The 18,442-nt window shown below is 38.7% G+C and overlaps 1 protein-coding gene and 1 pseudogene across 1 annotated transcript in view; one reads left to right on the top strand and one right to left on the bottom strand.

Annotated features, from left to right (window-relative positions):
* The first annotated feature begins 46 nt into the window (after positions 1-46).
* LOC121475959 (L-lactate dehydrogenase C chain) overlaps positions 47-18,442 on the top strand; it is a 43,356-nt gene continuing 24,960 nt past the window's right edge. Inside the window, exons 1-4 of the mRNA XM_041729645.1 lie at positions 47-166; positions 2,190-2,324; positions 5,781-5,898; positions 17,275-17,448. Of these exons, the coding sequence (XP_041585579.1) occupies positions 2,199-2,324; positions 5,781-5,898; positions 17,275-17,448 (418 nt within the window). The 5' untranslated portion in view covers positions 47-166; positions 2,190-2,198. The remainder of the gene's footprint in view (positions 167-2,189; positions 2,325-5,780; positions 5,899-17,274; positions 17,449-18,442) is intronic.
* On the bottom strand, positions 16,428-16,596 carry LOC121475960 (annotated as a pseudogene).

The following is an 18,442-nucleotide window of genomic DNA, read 5'->3' as shown; positions in this document are numbered from 1 at the left end:
ATGAAGAGCTTTTTCTTCACCTAGATCAGGAGTTTGGCCATTACCAAGATGATACCTCCTTTTGCCACCAAAGGCCTGTTGGTCATCCTGGCCAGCAGTGCCAACCTCTCAGCTGAGTGGTAAATGAGGTGCAAATACTGAAGTTGCTGTGGAAGGAAGCACACCAGTAAGTAGTAGTACAGGACCAACTGTGGCTTCTGCTTCTGTCTGCTATAGGTAACCTGTTTTTTGGGGCTGATAGTTTGTGAAAAGTGCCTTAAGAGAGACAGGAGAGATGTGTGGAGGTGGTGGTAACTGATACATTGGTCAAGAAAAGCTAGAGGAAGCGCCATTTATGCTTAAGACTGAAAATGAGAAATCAACTTTGAGAATGGTTGGAGGACTTTCTACAAATAGGGAACAGCAAAAAGTCCTGAGCCAAATGAAAGCTGGGGAAAAGCTGGAGGGGAGTGAGGGAAGAGTGTCTTGAGATGAAGCTGGAGGGCTAGTAGAAGGCCAAATCTTGAATGTCTTTTAGGTTGTGGTAAAAATTATTTATTTTACTGACAAATCACTAAAATCAATCTCTGAAACTAATTTAAAAATTTTTAAAAATTGGTTATTTTAAGTGTAATGGAAAGCCATAGTTGGGTTTTAAGCAGGGTGATGGCATGGTTTGAACTACATTAAAAACAAACCATTGGGATCCCTGGGTGGCGCAGCGGTTTGGCGCCTGTCTTTGGCCCAGGGCGCGATCCTGGAGACCCGGGATCGAATCCCACATCGGGCTCCCGGTGCATGGAGCCTGCTTCTCCCTCTGCCTGTGTCTCTGCCTCTCTCTCTCTCTCTCTGTGACTATCATAAATAAAATAAAAAAATTAAAAAAAAAAGAAAAAAAAAAAAAAAAAAAAAACAAACCATAGGCTTTGAAACAGAAAATGGAAAAGGATTCAAATGCAAATTACTCAACAAAAGATGGCTAAGGAGGTTGTATTCTCTTCTGTGGTTTATAAATTCTTGGTATAAATTAGAACTACCCTTAGAAAACTAGATGTGGCCTTCCCTTTTCATTACTACTTTATTTTTTTTACTTTAATTCAATCTTTATTAGCACTCCATGTTGAAGTTACAGAGCTCAATAATCAATGTTTTAAATTCCTGCAAATAGGGACGCCTGGGTGGCTCAGCAGTTGAGCGGCTGCCTCCGGCTCAGGGCGTGATCCCGGGGTCGAGTTCCACATGGGGCTCCCTGCATGGAGCCTGCTTCTTCCTCTGTCTGTGTCTCTGCCTCTCTCTGTGTCTCTCATGGATTAATAAATAAAATCTTTAAAAAAATTCATTTTTGGGACTCGGGTACCATTAGCATGCCGTCTCAGAAAGAGACAAATCATGTGGAAGCAATCTCCTCAGACACTCTCTTCAGATGGCGCCACCCTAAGAATAGTTGCTCGCAGGATTGCTTTTTCCCAGTGCAGCCTCGAGCCTGACCCTCACCAGCCTATACTCTTGAGGGTTTCTAAAAATTCGGCACTAAATCCAGTCCCAGGCCGAGGCTGGCTGAGGAAAACGAAGCTATACTCCCAATAGCCCTCTCTTGCACACTTTGAAAGCTTGCCTAGAATTCTTCACGGGGGCACGCAGGATGCAACCACACACCCTCGGAAAACCGCTTCATGCAGAGAGGTCCCTAACTGCTGCCAATGCACCTGGGCCAGCGGGGGCGGGGCTTCCGTGCTGACGAAAGAGTCGTGCGAGTGGGAGCGTTCTTACGTCGGCGGTGCCCAGAGTAACCGTCACAGGGTTTTGCACCTCAACTGCCGTCGATGGTTTCCTTTTGGTGTAACTTTTTTTTTCTTTTAATCTTCCTTAAAAGCAGTGCGTTGAGTGTTCCGGCTGCCTGTGGGCTAAGTTGTGCCAAGCAAAGCGTTTGTGAGTGTCTGGTTCTGGGGTGAAAATGGTGGCTCGAGGGCAGGGAGAAATAAAAAAGCTTATTGATGACCCAACCTCTAGGTAGTCTGTTGCTTCTCTATTTTTCCACACCGCTTGACCAGGAAAATTCTTTTTTTCCACTTCCTCTCACCCTCTGCTCCAATGTTCTGCAAACTTAATAGGTAGGCCCTTAGATGTGCAATGTGATTAGTAACATCGGTACTATGAGAGTGACCAGTTGAGGGAGTTTGATGCTGCTGAAATTCCATTATCCCTCTCAGGTTCTCAAAATGTCAACTGTCAAGGAGAAGCTTATCGAGAATCTAATTGAGGAAGATAAAATCTCCCAGAGGAAGATCACCATCGTCGGAACTGGTGCTGTGGGCATGGCCTGTGCTATCTGTATCTTACTGAAGGTGAGTGAGAAGCCTATCCTGCGGCTGAAAATCAAGTAAGAGCTTTTAGGTGTTGTAGATGTTGATGAGTTCAGGGCTGTAGGGCTAATCTTCTCACAGCCAATATGTGTTCACTTATCTGATTTTGATGTAATTTAAGAAACACTTATTTAAAGTTTACCATGTATTATTGGGCATTGTTAGAGTATTTAAATTTATTCATAGGAGACACATTGACTGCATTATTTTGTTAAAACTCGGTTTAAATGATCCCATACCTTGCCTTCCTGGAAGAGTGATAGGTGAAAATCCTACTTCCCAGAAGCTTATACTTAAAAATTTTTTAGGTGTGTCTGGCTGGCTCAGTAGGAGGAGTGTGGAACTCCTGATCTCGAGGTTGTGAGTTCAAGCCCCACGTGGGTGTAGAGATTGCTTAAAAATAAAATCTTTTTTTTTTTTTTAAATTTTTATTTATTTATGATAGGAACACAGTGAGAGAGAGAGAGAGGCAGAGACACAGGCAGAGGGAGAAGCAGGCTCCATGCACCGGGAGCCTGATGTGGGATTCGATCCCGGATCTCCAGGATCACGCCCTGGGCCAAAGGCAGGCGCCAAACCGCTGCGCCACCCAGGGATCCCTTAAAAATAAAATCTTAAAAAAAAGTTTTTGTTCAAGTATTCCACTCTCATTGTAAAACAAGAAGTACCAAATTTGATAAATAACAATGGAAGTCCTTTGATTTTCCTTTCTGTTTCCACAGCATCTTTTCATGTGCCTGTTGGCAATTTGTGTATCTTCTTTGGAGAGGTGTCTATTCAAATCCTTTGCCTGTATTTATTTATTGTAAGAGTTTATTTAATTATTTACGAGGGACAGAGAGAGAGAGGCAGAGACATAGGCAGACAGAGAAGCAGGCTCCCTCTGGGGAGCCTGTGCGGGACTCAATCCCAGGACCCTGAGACCACAACCAGAGCCAAAGGCAGGCACTCAATCACTGAGCCGCTAAGGTGCCCCTGCCCTTATTTATGTATGTATGTATGTATGTATGTATGTATGTATGTATGTATGTATGTATTTATTTAGGAGAGACAGCTCACATGTGGGAGTGGGGAGGGCTGAGGGAAAGGGACAGAGACATTCTTTTTTTAATTTCTATTTCAATATTCATTCAGTCATTCATTTTAGGGGTGCCTGGGTGACTCAGTCAGTTAGTTAAGCATCTGCCTTCGGCTCAGGTCATGATCCCAGGGTCCTGGGATCAAGTCCTACATTGGGCTTCCTGCTCCATGGGGAGTCTGTTTCTCCCTCTCCTCCTTGCTTTTGCTCTCTGTCTCTCTCTGTTTCTCTCAAATAGGTAAAATCTTAAAAAAAAAAAAATAACAATTGAGAGAGCATGAGTGAGAGAGAGGGGCAGAGGGAGAGGGACAAGCAGACTCCCTGCTAAGCAGGGAGCCTGATGAGGGGCTCAGTACTAGGACCCCAAGATCATGACCCAAGCTGAAGGCAGACACTAGGCCAAGTGAGCCGCCCAGGCACCCCAGTCTATATATCTTTATGTCAATACCGTGCTATTTTGATGTAGCTTTGTATTAAGTTTTGAATTCAGGAAGCATGAGATCTTCAAATTTATTCTTTTTCAAGATTGTTTTGGCCATTTGGAGTCCCTTAATATTCTATATTATTTTTATTTTTATTTTTTAAAGATTTATTTATTTATTCATGAGAGACACAGACAGAGAAAGAGGCAGAGACACAGGCAGAAGGGGAAGCAGGCTTTTCACAGGGGACAGTATGCGGACTCGACCGCAGATCCTGGGATCACAACCTGAGCCAAAGGCAGGCACCCAACCACTGAGCCACTCAGGTGTCCCTTATATTAATTTTAGAATGGATTTTGCTCTATTAGAAACAATGCCATTGGTATTTCATAGGGGGTTTACATTAAATCTGTATATTGGGGACACCTGGGTGACTCAGTGGTTGGGCACCTGCCTTCGGCTCAGGTCGTGATCCTGGGATCCAGGATCGAGTCCCTCATCGGGCTTCCTACGAGGATCCTGCTTCTCCCTCTGGCTGTGTCTCTGCCTCTCCCAGTCTCTGTCTCATGAATGAATAAATAAATCTTTAAAAAAATAAAATAAACCTGTGGATTATTGTGGGTATGTTGACATCTTAGCAATATTAGGTATTCAATCCATGAACATGTGATTTCTTTCCACTTATTTGTGTCTTCTTTGTTTTCAGCAATGTATTGTAGTTTTCAACATACAAGCCTTTTGCTTCTCTAAATGTTTTAAAAATATTATTTAATCTTTATAACAGCCTTGGAAGGTAAGTACTGCTGTCATCTCCATGTATAAATGAAAATACTGAAGCATAGATATTAACTAAGTTGCCCAGTGTTCCCATTTTGTCCTTACTTCCCTCCTCCAGCTGTCTATCCATTTCCCTATGTTAAATACCTTCTTTTGAAATGCTTAGAGTAGTTTCTGTTTTGCTGTTCAGGCCCAGACAGATACATAGACTAATATAAAAATGGATCTATAAAGATGATCTGATTTCCTTATCAGTTAGCTTAGAAGTGATATGTAATCCCTCTGGGTGAAACTCTTTGTCTTCCTTATATTCCTGATATATAACACATAATTTAGTACATTTTAGAATCTACAGTTTTCCAGAAAGTTCAGATGGTATCTGATATGAGAAAAAACAGTAGTAAATAGGGATTTTGGTCCCTTTACCTTCTTATCTTTAGAATCTGGCCACTGCAATTTAGGGAAAACATATCTTCTACATAGTTCTGTATTCTACTTCATTTGGTAAAAACTTAATTCAAATTAGTATATAATAAAGTGTTGACTATCTCGTGAAATTTATTGAATATGGTACTTAAAGTAAAAAACAGAATGGTTGTAAGGGTATCATTGTTTACTGTCATGATTGCATGGCTGACTGGGAGCTATGGTCTGGTTATATGCCCATCTACCCCTAGGTGGGAGATCCGAAGTTAAATGTACTGTGCTGAACCATATATAATGGCTTTCCACAGGGGGCCACCTTTCTGTTTTGGCCATAAGGTTGCATACCAAAAACAACTTCAGCCAATTCAGAAATTAGGCATAAAGTTTAAATGTAATAGAATCCTTTGATGAACTTAATAGCTTTTCATCATTTTTAAACTATTATCTGAAGTGGGGAAAAAAAGCTACTTCTAAAAAATTTAACAATGATATGAAGGCAAAGCAATTAGTAATTTTTGCTACCTTCTGTTGCTTACCTTGACTTCTGGTCACTCTGTGCACATTCACAAACTATCACTTTTTTTTTTTTAACTATCACTTTTATATCATTTTTTCTACCAAAATATAACTCTACTTTGATTATAAAGTAGCTAGATACAGATTTTTCTCATTTTTCTAAAATTGAAGTAGGAACATTCTTCAGAACATGTTATTCAAAGCTTTCATGTATTTTAGGATTTGGCGGATGAACTTGCCCTCGTTGATGTTGCAGTGGACAAACTGAAGGGAGAAATGATGGATCTTCAGCATGGCAGTCTTTTCTTTAATACTTCAAAGATTACCTCTGGAAAAGGTTAATTTTAATTGTATAGAATTCAGAGCTTTTAAAAAGAGTAATGAGGGCAGCCCGGGTGGCTCAGAGGTTTAGCGCTGCCTTCAGCCCAGGGCCTGATCCTGGAGACCCGGAATCAAGTCCCACGTCGGGCTCCCTGTATGGAGCCTGCTTCTCCCTCTGCCTGTGTCTCTGGCCCTCTCTCTCTCTCTGTCTCTCATGAATAAATAAAATCTTTAATTAATAAATAAATAAAATAAAAATAAAAAAGAGTAATGAATTTTAGCAAACTGTTATCCATAAATCTAAAACAACTCTTATTGGGACATACAGTATAAGGGCTAATTTTTAATTTTTAAAAATAATTTTTAAAATATTTTATTTATTTATTTGAGAGAGAGAGAGAGAAAGCATTAAGCAGGGAGTAGCAGAGGAAGAGGGAGAAGCAGGCTCCCCACTGAGCAGGGATCCAATGTGGGGCCGGATCCCAGGAATCCAGGATTATGACCTGGGCTGGAGGCAGACGCTTCACAGACTGAGCCACCCAGGTGCCAGAGGGCTAATTTTTTTCTTTTTTAAGAATATTCCAGGGACACCTGGGTGCCTCAGCAGTTAAGTATCTGCCTTTGGCTCAGAGCGTGATCCTGGAACTCCCAGATTGAGTCTCACGTCGGGTTCCCTGAATGGAGCCTGCTTTTCCCTCTGCCTGTGTCTTTGCCTCTCTCTCTCGGTGTCTCTCATGAATAAATAAACAAAATATTTAAAAAAAGAATATTCCACTCAAATTTGAGAAAATTTGTAAAATAAGTATAAACTATAAGAAAAAGATTTAAAAATGTAAATAAAATTTAAAATCTCTTCTGTTAATGATTTTTTCCTTTTTCTATTCATTTTTACATTAGTGTCATATTGTATAAATGCTTTTTATTTTAAAAAATTGTTAATTTTACTTTTTAAAAGATTTTATTTAAGAGAGAACTAGCAAGAGGGAGCACAAGTGAGGGGGTAGGGGTAGAGCAAGAGGGAGAAACAGTCTCCCTGCTGAGCAGGGAACCAGATGCAAGGCTTGATCCCAGGACCCTAGGATCATGACCTGAGCCAAAGGCAGATGCTTAATGAACAGCCACCTAGGTATCTATAGTCTTTAGCCTAGTTTTCATTTTGTGTTTTATAGAGGACCAGTTTTCAAAGTATAGTGTGAGGCCATAGAACAGGAAATTGAGGATCTTGGTGCCATTAGCATTAGCATCATCTTTTGACCAACTAGAAAGCCTCAGAGAATTAGGAAAAATAATTATTTTGTCATACACTAAAGTGCATAGTGCACTATTTGGTGATGTGATTCAATATATATACTTTCTACAAAGCCTTCTCATCTAACATGATTAGAATATGAGATACCATCTCACTCCTATCAGAATAGCTAAGATCAAAAATACAAGAAACACACGTTGGTGAGGATGTGGCAAAAAAAGGAACCCTCATGCATTGTTGATGAGAATATAAACTGGTGCAGCTACTAGAAGGTATTATGCTAAGCCAAATAAATCAATTAGAGGAAGACAGTTATTGTATGATTTCATTCATGCAGAATTTAAGAAACAAATCAGGGGATCATAGGGGAAGAGAGGGAAAAATAAAATAAGACAAAATCAGACAGGGAAACAAGCCATAAGAGACTTTTAACTATAGAAAACAGAGTTGCTGGAAGGGAGGTGTTGGGGTAATGAGGTAATTGGATGATGGGCAATAAGGAGGGTTCGTGATACTATGAGCCTTGGATGTTATATGCAACTGATGAATCACTGAACTCTACATAGACTCCGAAACTAATAATACACACTCTGTGAATTAATTGAATTTTAATTAAATAATTCCAGTTAACATACAGTGTAAAATTAGTTTCAGGTGTATAATTTAGTGATTCAACACTTACATGTAAGATCCAGGACTCATCACAAGTGGACTCCATAATCCCTATCATCTATTTAACCCATTCCCCCACCCACCTCCCCTCTGGTAGCCATCAGTTTATTCTCTATAGTTAAGAATCTGTTAATCGGTTTGCCTCTCTCTTTTTCCCCATGCTCATTTGTTTTGTTTCTTAAATTTCACTAGTGAAATCATAGGATATTTTTATTTCTCTACTCCTAATCTGCCCAAAGCAATCTACACACTTAATGCATTCCCTACCAAAATACCAACACCATTTTTCTTTTTTTTTTTTTAATTTTTTTTATTTATTTATGATAGTCACAGAGAGAGAGAGAGAGAAAGAGAGAGACAGAGACACAGGGAGAGGCAGGCTCCATGCACCGGAAGCCCGAAGTGGGACTCGATCCCAGGTCTCCAGGATCGCGCCCTGGGCCAAAGGCAGGCGCCAAACCGCTGCACCACCCAGGGATCCCCCAACACCATTTTTCATAGAGCTACAACAAACAATCCCAAAATTTGTATGGAACCACACACAAAAAAACAAACCCAAATAGTCAAAGCAACCTTGAAAAAGAAAATCAGGGGCACCTGGCTGACTCAGTAGATAGAGCATGCAATTCTTGATCGCAGGGTCATGAGTTCAAGCCCCTGAAAGAGTTTAGTAGAGTTTACAAAAAAAAACTTTTTAAAATTAAAAAAAAAAAAAAGAAAAGGAAAGGAAAGCAGAGCTGGAGGCATCACAATTCTGGACTTCAAGTTATATTACAAAGCTGTAGTTATCAAAACAGTATGGTACTGGCACAAAAATAGATACATAGATGAATGGAACAGAATAAAAACCCCAGAAAATGAACTCACTATTTATTTATTTGTTTGTTTGTTTATTATTTTTTAAAAGATTATTTCTTCATGAGACACACACACACACACACACACAAAGAGAAGGAGAAGCAGAAACACAGGCAGAGGGAGAAGCAGGCTCCATGCAGGGAGCCTGATGCGGGATTCGATCCCTGGACTCCAGGATCACGCCCTGGGCCAAAGGCAGGAGCTAAACCACTGAGCCACACAGTGATCTCTGAACTCACAATTTCATGGCCAATTACTATCTTCAACAAAGCTGGAAAGAATATCCAATGGCAAAAAGTCCCTCCAAAGAATGGGGTTGGGAAAACTGGACACCTACTTGAAAAAGAAAAAAAAAAAGGAACTTTTCCATTTTCTTACACCATACATAAAAATAAGCTAAAAATGGATGAAAAACCTAAATGTGAGACAGGAGACCATTAAATTCCTAGGGGAGAACACAGGCAGTAACATAACCTCTTTGATATCGGCTGTAGAAACTTCTTACTAGCTATGTCCCCTGAAGCAAGAGGAACAAAAGCAAAAATAAACTGTTCGAACTTCATCAAAATAAAAGGCTTTTGTACAGAAAATGAAACAGTCAACAAAACTAAAAGGCAACCTTGGAATGGGAGAAGATAATTTGCAAATGATGCATTTGATAAAGGGTTAGTATCCAAAATATACAAAGAACTTATCAAAATCAACACCCCAAAAATGAATAATCCAATTAAAAATGGGCAGAAGACATGAATAAACATTTTTCCAAAGAAGATATACAGATAGCCAACAGGCATATGAAAACATGCTCAACATCACTGATCAGGGAAATACAAATCGATAATGAGATATCGCACATCTGTCAGAATGGCTAAAGTCAATAACAGAAAAACAAGTGTCAGCAAGGATAGGCAGAAAGGGGAACCCTAATGCACTGTTGGTGGGAATGCAAACTGTTGCAGCCACCATGGAAAACAGTATGGAAATTCCTCAAAAAGTTAAAAATAGAACTACCCTAAAAAAAAAAAATAGAACTACCCTACAATCCAGCAATTGCACTACTAGGTATTTCACCAAATGAGGCAAAAATACTGATTCAAAAGGATCCATGTACCCTGGTGTTTATACCAGCTTTATCTACAATAGCCAAATTATGGAAAGAGCCCAAATGTCCATTGACAAATGAATAAAGAAGATGTGATATACATAGACACACATACACACTCACTATGGACTATAAGCCATACAAAAAAATGAAAACTTGCCACTTGCAAATATGTTGATGGAACTAGAGAGTATTATGCTAAGTAAGATAAGTCAAAGAGACAAACATCGGAGACATTTATGTTGACCTAAAACATGGAAATGTTCTTAGAAGTTTATTTGCTGATTTTCTGATTTGAATATGGTTCAGCTAATTGAGTTTTGCAGTATCTTTTAAAAACCACACCAATAGTGATCAATTTCATTAAAGTACTGTAATTAAAGACACTCATGGGGAATCCCTGGGTGGCTCAGCGGTTTGGTGCCTGCCTTGGGCCCAGGGCGTAATCCTGGAGTCCCAGGGTCGAGTCCCACTTCGGGCTCCCTGCATGGAGCCTGCTTCTCCCTTTGCCTCTCTCTCTGTGTGTCTAATGAATAAATAAAATATTAAAAAAAAATAAAGACACTCATGAAATAATTTAATCACAAAACTCTACTGAATTTTTATGATTTTACTTTTTTTATTTCTCTTACCTAAAAGGACAATTTTTTAAAATTTTTATTTATTTATGATAGTCACACATACAGAGAGAGAGGCAGAGACACAGGCAGAGGGAGAAGCAGGCCCCATGCACCGGGAGCCCGACGTGGGATTCGATCCTGGGTCTCCAGGATCGCGCCCTGGGCCAAAGGCAGGCGCCAAACCGCTGCGCCACCCAGGGATCCCTAAAAGGACAATTTTTAAACAACTTGCTTTTGATAATGTCTTTCCAAGGCATTCAACTTAATTTTCTTGGAAACAATCATTGGGGCATCTGGGTGGCTCAGTTGGTTAAGCTTCTGACTTTGGCTCAGGTTATGACCTTAGGGTCTTGGGCTCAAGCCCCATGTTGGGCTCCCCACTCAGTGGAGAGTCTGCTTCTCCTTCTCCTTCTGTCCCTCCCCATGGATGTGCTCTCTCTCTCAAATAAATCAAAATCTTTTAAAAAAAGAAACAATCATTGAAAAAATTATGAAATACATGACATGTAAAAAGAGTGTAAACATAACAAACATCAATGTATCCAGAATCCAGGAAAAAAAATAAAACATTACTAGTTTAGTTTATGTGTTCTGTGTTATATTTATTCATGTCTCAATCCTGAATATACAGGTTATCTTTACCATGAATTTCTTTTACACTTGTGTTTTAGTGACTTACATCCATATATAATTAATAGATATAATTAACATAAATATATTTGGATATAAATATGACTAATTCTTGATATGCAACAACCAATGAGAAGAAGTACACAGACCTCCCATATGAAAGTCTACTAGTTGAGAGTATTCAGTGTGCCTTAGATAATCAGTATGTTTCACATCATTTAATATACTGAATCAGCTCAGTGGAGTCAGGTTAAAAGAGCTCCAACTGTATTAAAATACTTTAAAAAAATCATTTAGCCTTTACTTTCTAGTAATGTGGCAGGATAAATACCTGGATCAATCTTTTTGCTGTAAATAACAAAACTGCATAAAATGTGAAAGAAGTTATCAGATCTTAAATAATTGATAGGCTCTGTTTTTAAAAAAGATTTATTTATTTGAGAGAGAGCAGTGGGGAGAGGGGCATAGGGAGGGGGGTTATAGAGAATCCCTGCTGAGCGTAGAACCTGACGTGAGTGTCAATCCCCCGACCCTGTTCATGACTCGAGCTGAAATCAAGAGTCAGGTGCTTAACTGAGCCACTCAGGCACCCCAAGAATTGGTACACTCTTTTTTTATTTTTTAAAGATTTTAATTATTCATGAGACACACAGAGAGAGGCAGAGACATAGGCAGAAGGAGAAGCTGACTCCCCACAAGAAGCCTTGATGGGGAAGTCCCCTTGATGCGGACTCGATCCCAGACTCCAGGATCACACCCTGAGCCAAAGGCAGATGCTCAACTACTGAGCCACCCAGGCGTCCCGATAGACTCTTAATAAAGACATTTTCAGAACAGGCACTGAGGGAAGTCAGGAAACTAGAGAGTTAAGCAGAGCATTGTAACTAGTTTTCACTAGCTAGCATTAGTGAACTTCAATTTTGGTTTCTACTACCTCACAGGATTTAGGAGACTTGGAGACAAGCTTAATTTGGGGGAAGTTCTATAGGAGGTAACTCCATAAAGCTAGAACCCCAATGGACTGCACCAGGAGTTAGTAAACTCTTTTGCAAAGGGTCAGATAGTAAGTATTTTAGGCTTTGTGAGTATACAGTCTCTGTCAAAACTACTCAACTCTGCTGTTGTAATTCTAAAGCAGTGGTCAACAATATATGAGTGGGTGTGGCTATGTTCCAATGAGATTTTACTTACTAAAACAAGTGATGGGTCAGATTTGGCTTGCTGGCCCTCATTTGCCAATTCCTAGAAGTAATTCCTTTCTCTCTACCTCTGGGAACTGACAGTAAAATCAAGTGTCTCAGCTGCTGAAGTTAAAGAGGGAAATGGTGGTTAATAATTTATAGTCACAACTGTCCATTATTTGAATTTCAAAAAAATTTCAAGCAGTCTTAAGATAGTCTTGGGGCACCTGAGTGGCTTAGTTGGTTAAGTGTCCCAACTCTTGGCTCTGGCTCAGGTCAGGATCTCATGGGTCAGGGGATCAAGCATGTCAGGCATGTCAGGCATGTGTTCAGTGGGGAGTCTGATTGAAGGTTCTTTCCCTCTGCCCCTCCCTCCATTTTCTCTCTCTCTCTCTCTCTCTCTCTCTCAAATAAATAAATATATATATTTTAAGTACTTAAGATAATTTCTGGAAGAAACTCACTTTATTTCAAGCCACAAAGAAGTTCCACAAATAAAAATTCCAAATAAATGAACATTTCACAGTAGGAATAATTAAATCTACCAAAGAAAATGCATGATCAAGAATCTACAGAGATAACAGAAAAGGCCACAATAGTTTTTAGATATTGAAATTATGAGGGCACCTGGCTGGCTCAGCGGTTGAGCGTCTGCCTTCAGACCAGGGCGTGATCCTGGAGTCCCGGGATCGAGACCCACTTTGGGCTCCCTGCATGGAGCCTGCTTCTCCTTCTACCTGTGTCTCTGCCTCTCTCTCTCTCTGTGTCTCTCATGAATAAATAAAAAAAATTATGAAAGAAATTATAAATTAACTATGATTATTCCACTTAAAGAAATAAAAGACAGGGGTGCCTAGGTGGCTTAGCCAGTTAAGTGTCTGCCTTCATCTCAGGTCAGGATCCCAGGGTCCTGGGACTGAGCTTCAAGTTGAGCTCCCTGCTCAGTGGGGAGTCTGCTTCTTCCTCTGCCTCTTCCCTGGCTTGTGTGTGTGCTTTCTCTCTCACACACACTCACTCTCTAATAAAAGAATCTTAAAAAGAAATAAAGGACAAACTTGAAATTATCAGCAGAGGCAGGAAACTATTAAAAAACCACATATTTTGGCCAGCCTGGGTGGCTCAGCGGTTTAATGCTGCCTTCAGCCCAGGGCCTGATCCTAGAGACCCAGAATCGAGTCCCATGTCAGCCTCCCTGTAGGGAGCCTGCTTCTCCCTCTGCCTGTGACTCTGCCTCTCTCTCTCATGAATAAATAAATAGAATCTTAAAAAAAAAAAAAAGACACATTTTAAATAGCCAAATATAGGAGTACTTGGGTAGCTCAGTCAGTTAAGCTTCCAACCCTTGATTTCAGCTCAGGTCATGATGTCAGAGTCATGGGATTGAGTCCGATGTTGGGCTTGTGCTCAGTGTGGAGTCTGCTTGAAGTTCTCTCCCCCTGCCCCTCCCCTATTCTATCCCTGTCTCATAAGTAAGTAAGTAAGTAAATAAATAAATAAATAAATAAATCTGTAAAAAAAGAAAAGTAAAATAGCCAAATACAACTTCCAAATATGAAACAAAAAACTTGGGGCACCTGGGTGGTTCAGTGGTTGAGCGTCTGCCTTTGGCTCAGGTCATGACCCCAGGGTTCTGGGATCGAGTCCCACATCTGGCTCCCTGCAAAAAGCCCGCTTCTCTCTCTGCCTACGTCTCTGCCTCTCTATGTCTCTTATGAGTAAATAAATAAAATCTTTTTAAAAAAGAGAAAAAACTCAATGGATTTAATAACAGCAGACACATTTGAAGAGAGAAATGATGAATCTAAGGCCATTACAAAGAAGACAGCAAGAAGTAGAAAATATGAGAGGTTAAGAATTATAGAGGATAGAGTGATAAAGTGTCATGCACATCTAATTAGAAAAGTGAATGGGGAAGAGGAAATATTTGAGGATTTATGATTGAGCATTTTTGAGAACTATGAGAAACAACCCCCACATTCAAGCCAGATAATCTTAAGGATAAATACAAAATCCCTGCTTAGACACATTCTTGCAAAATTAGAGAACACTGAAGGCAAAGAGAAGAAAAGGATGTCACTAGACAAATTACCTACAGAAAAGGGAGAGAGTAACTGACTTATCAACAGCACAGTGAAACCAGAATACAATGAAATTATATCTTTAATGTGCTCAGAGAGAGTAAATATCAGTCCAGAATCTCTACTCAGCAAAAATATCTTTCAAGAATAAGGTTATAATAAAGACATTTTCAGACAAAGACTAAGCTACCATCAGACCCTCACTAATAAAAATGCAAAGCCAAAATATGGAAAGAGCCCAGTTGTCCATTGACAGATAAATGGATAAAGAAGATGTGAGATATATATATATATATATATATTCAGTGGGGAGTCTGATTGAAGATTCTCTCCCTTTGCCCCTCCCTCCATTTTCTTTCCCCCTCTCTCTCTCAAATAAATAAATAAATAAATAAATAAATAAATAAATAAATAAATTTTATATATGATATATAGCATATATATTATATATTATTATATATAATATATATCAATGATGGAATATCACTCAGCTATAAAAAAGAATGAAGTCTTTGTCATTTGCCATGATGTGGATGGAACTAGAGGGTATCATGAAGTGAAATAAGTCAGAGAAAGACAAATACCATATAATTTCATTCATATGTGGAATTTACGAAACAAAACAGATGAACATGGGGAAGGGAGGGAAAAAATAGGATCAAGATAGAGAGGGAGGCAAACCATAAGAGACTCTTAACTATGGGAAACAAACTGAGGATTCCTGGAGTGGGGTTAAGGTGGGGGGAATGGGGTAATTGGGTGATGGGCATTAAGGAGGGCACATGATGTAATGAGCACTGGATTCTACCTCTGAAGCTAATAATACAGTATATGTTAATTAAATTGAGCTTAAATAAAAATTTTAATTAAAAATTAAAAATAAAATGCAAAAATATATAAATAAGGCAAAAGAAATCTCAGATATAAGATCTGAGATGCAAGAAAATATGAAGGACACAGAAAATGATAAGAATAAGGAAAAATTGTAATAAATATAAATTGTATAAAACTATATAATATCTTGTGGGATTAAAAAAATAAAAAATAGAGCATATAAATCTGGGGGTGAAATGTGGTAGTGATGAATGAATTAGTGCTCTAAGTTCCTTAGTCATTATGGAAGATGGAGAGGTGATGATTACCTTTGGACTTTGATTAAATTAATATGCATATTGTAACTTCTGTTACAAGAATAGAGACTATAGGGACATCTGGGTGGCTCAGTAGTTGAGCACCTGCCGTCGGCCCAGGGAATGATCCCAGACTCCTGGGATTAAATCTCACATCGGGCTCCCTGTATGGAGCCTGCTTCTCCCTCTGCCTATGTCTCTGCCTCTCTCTGTGTGTGTCTCTCATGAATAAATAAATAAATAAAATCTTTTATTTTTATTTTTTAATAAATTTATTTTTTATTGCTGTTCAATTTACCAACATACAGAATAAAATCTTTTTTTTTTTTTTTAAAGAAAGCTTAAAACGAATAGAGAAGTTAGTAAGGGGGAAGAAGTAGAATTAGTGAATCAAAAAGAAGGTAAAGGAAAAAATCATAAGAGACACAACATAGAGAACTAAGTTTAGTGAGGATGTTGGACATAAAATTATTATTAAAAAATTCATTTATTTATATATGTCAAAAATAAGCAAAGTCATTTAAAACTGCTATTTACATTATCAAAAATAGGAAGTATGTGGGAATAAATCTAATGAGATATCTACAAGAGCTTTTATTCAGAAAAAGAATATAACCTCATTGAATGATATTAAATACATAAATAGACCTTGCATATAGAAGTCTTAGTATTGTAAGATGTCCATTTTTTCTCATGAATATAGATGATATGCAACCATAGTCAAAAGCCCAAAAAGTTTGTTGTTGTTGTACACACTAAATTCATTCTAAAATTCATTTAGAAATTCAGAGGTCCAAGAATAGACATTTTTCATAAAATTATTAAAAACACTTGATGCAGTCTATCGTAAATAATTCGGTAGAGGTTCTGCTCTGCCACAGATGCATCTGTGTTGTAAGAAGCCTGTGCGAGCCAACTGGTGAATGTGTGAATGACGTCCCATCTCTTATCCCAGCTAGTGTGCATGCCTTTCTTGTTCCTGTCTATTGATTGCTTCCAAATCTAGATGACCAAATAGTCCTTTATCACCAAAGTAGGTTCAAAACAGTTGGTTCGGGCATTCCAGAATCCGCACCCCTCTAAAATCCCTGGTAAATCATAGGAAGACTAAAGTCCCAGTGGATGACAAATGTGCCATTCTTGAAGAGCTGCCACAGCCTCTGTTTGCTTTGCCTCTTTGCTCAGCTTCACCATGATGATGGCCTGGGCTGCCCAGTCAACAAGATATTCTTGAAAACAAAACAAAACAAGGTGACGAGAACTTGCTTTACCAGATACCTGGGATCAAGTCCCATTTCAGGCTCCTTGCATGGAGCCTGCTTCTCCTGTCTCTGCCTCTCTCTATGTCTCTCAGGAATAAGGAAATAAAATCTTAAAGAAAAAAAAAAAAAGAAATGAGAATGTGGGCTGAAAGGGATGGTAGGATATGTTATTATTTGAAAAAATGTGAAAACTGGTTAAGTCATAATAACAAGGCCTCCTTCAGTTTATGCAATGTAACATTACCACATGGAAAGTCTGTTCATCTGCAAATACCAGACATGAAGGAAGATGTGTACTTTATTTATTTTTGATATATGAGTACTTTATTTTTTTAAAGATTTTATTTATTTATTAGAGAGTCTGGAGGAGGGGAAAAGGGAGAGGGTGAAGCAGACTCCCTGCTGAGCAGGGAGCCAATGTGGGGCTTGATGATCATGATCCTCCTGGGATCATGACCTGAGCCAAAGGCAGACACTTAACCAACTGAGCCACGCAGGCACCCTGATAGATGAACACTTTAATACCGAGGTCATACAGTAGAGTTTTAAAGAAGTAAGACGCAGTAATTAGGCATTCTTGATCCAAGTATTGCCTTCTGTTTCCTTTTAGATTATAGTGTATCTGCAAACTCCAAATTAGTTATTGTCACAGCAGGTGCACGGCAACAGGAGGGAGAAAGTCGCCTTGCCCTGGTGCAACGTAATGTGAACATCATGAAATCAATCATTCCTCCCGTAGTCCAACATAGTCCTGACTGTAAGATGCTTATTGTTTCAAACCCAGGTAAGTCTTTTATCCTCCATTTAACTGAATAAAGATGATCTTTCCATACCATTTTTTTAAAACAACTTTATTGAGGGGAAGGTATAATGCAACGAATTTTTTCCAGCTTTGTTGAGATACAATTGACATACAATGTGTAAGTTTAAGGCTACAATATCATGATTTGATACACTTGTATATTGCAAAATGATTACGATAGTTAGTTAACACTTCCAATATCTCACATAATTACCATTTCCTTTTTATGATAAAAACATTTAAGATTTACTCTCTTTGCAGCTTTTAAGTATATAATACAGTATTGTCAACTATAATCACCATGCTGTACATAAGATACTTAGAACTTATTCATTTTATAACTATAACTATAAACATCTCTCCATTTACCCTCTTCCTCAGCCCTTGGCAACTGCCTCTTTGTTTTTATGAGTTTGGCTTTTTTAGATTCCACATGTAAGTGACATCATACTGTATTTGTCTTTCTCTGTCAGGCTTATTTCACTTAACGTAATGCCCTCAAGATCCAGTTATGTTGTCACAAATGTCAGAATTTCCTTTTCTTGTAGCTGAATATTAAAGTGTGTGTGTATCTCACATCTTTTTTTTCTCCTTGTGCTGTCTTTTATTCCCATAACTTATTCATTCCATAACCAGAAGCCTGTATGTCCTCCCCCTCTTCACCCATTTTGCCCAACTCCCCACTCCACTTCCCTCTGGCAACCATCAGTTTGTTCTCTGTATTTATACAGAGTCTGATTATACACAGTCTGAATCTGCTTTTGGTTTGTTTATTCTTTTTTTTTGTATTCCACTTATGAATGGAATCATATTGTTTCTCTTTCTCAGTTTGATTTATTTCAGTTAGCATAATATTCTCTAGGTCCATCCATGTTTTCTCAAATGGCATGATATTATTTTTTATAGATGCATAATACTCCATTGTAGACTACATTTTCCTTATCTATTTGTCTGTTGATGGACACTTACATTGCTT

The sequence above is a fragment of the Vulpes lagopus genome, chromosome 15 (genome assembly GCF_018345385.1).
Source record: "Vulpes lagopus strain Blue_001 chromosome 15, ASM1834538v1, whole genome shotgun sequence".
NCBI classification, from domain to species: domain Eukaryota; kingdom Metazoa; phylum Chordata; class Mammalia; order Carnivora; family Canidae; genus Vulpes; species Vulpes lagopus.
This window is presented reverse-complemented; position numbering and strand designations above follow the sequence as displayed.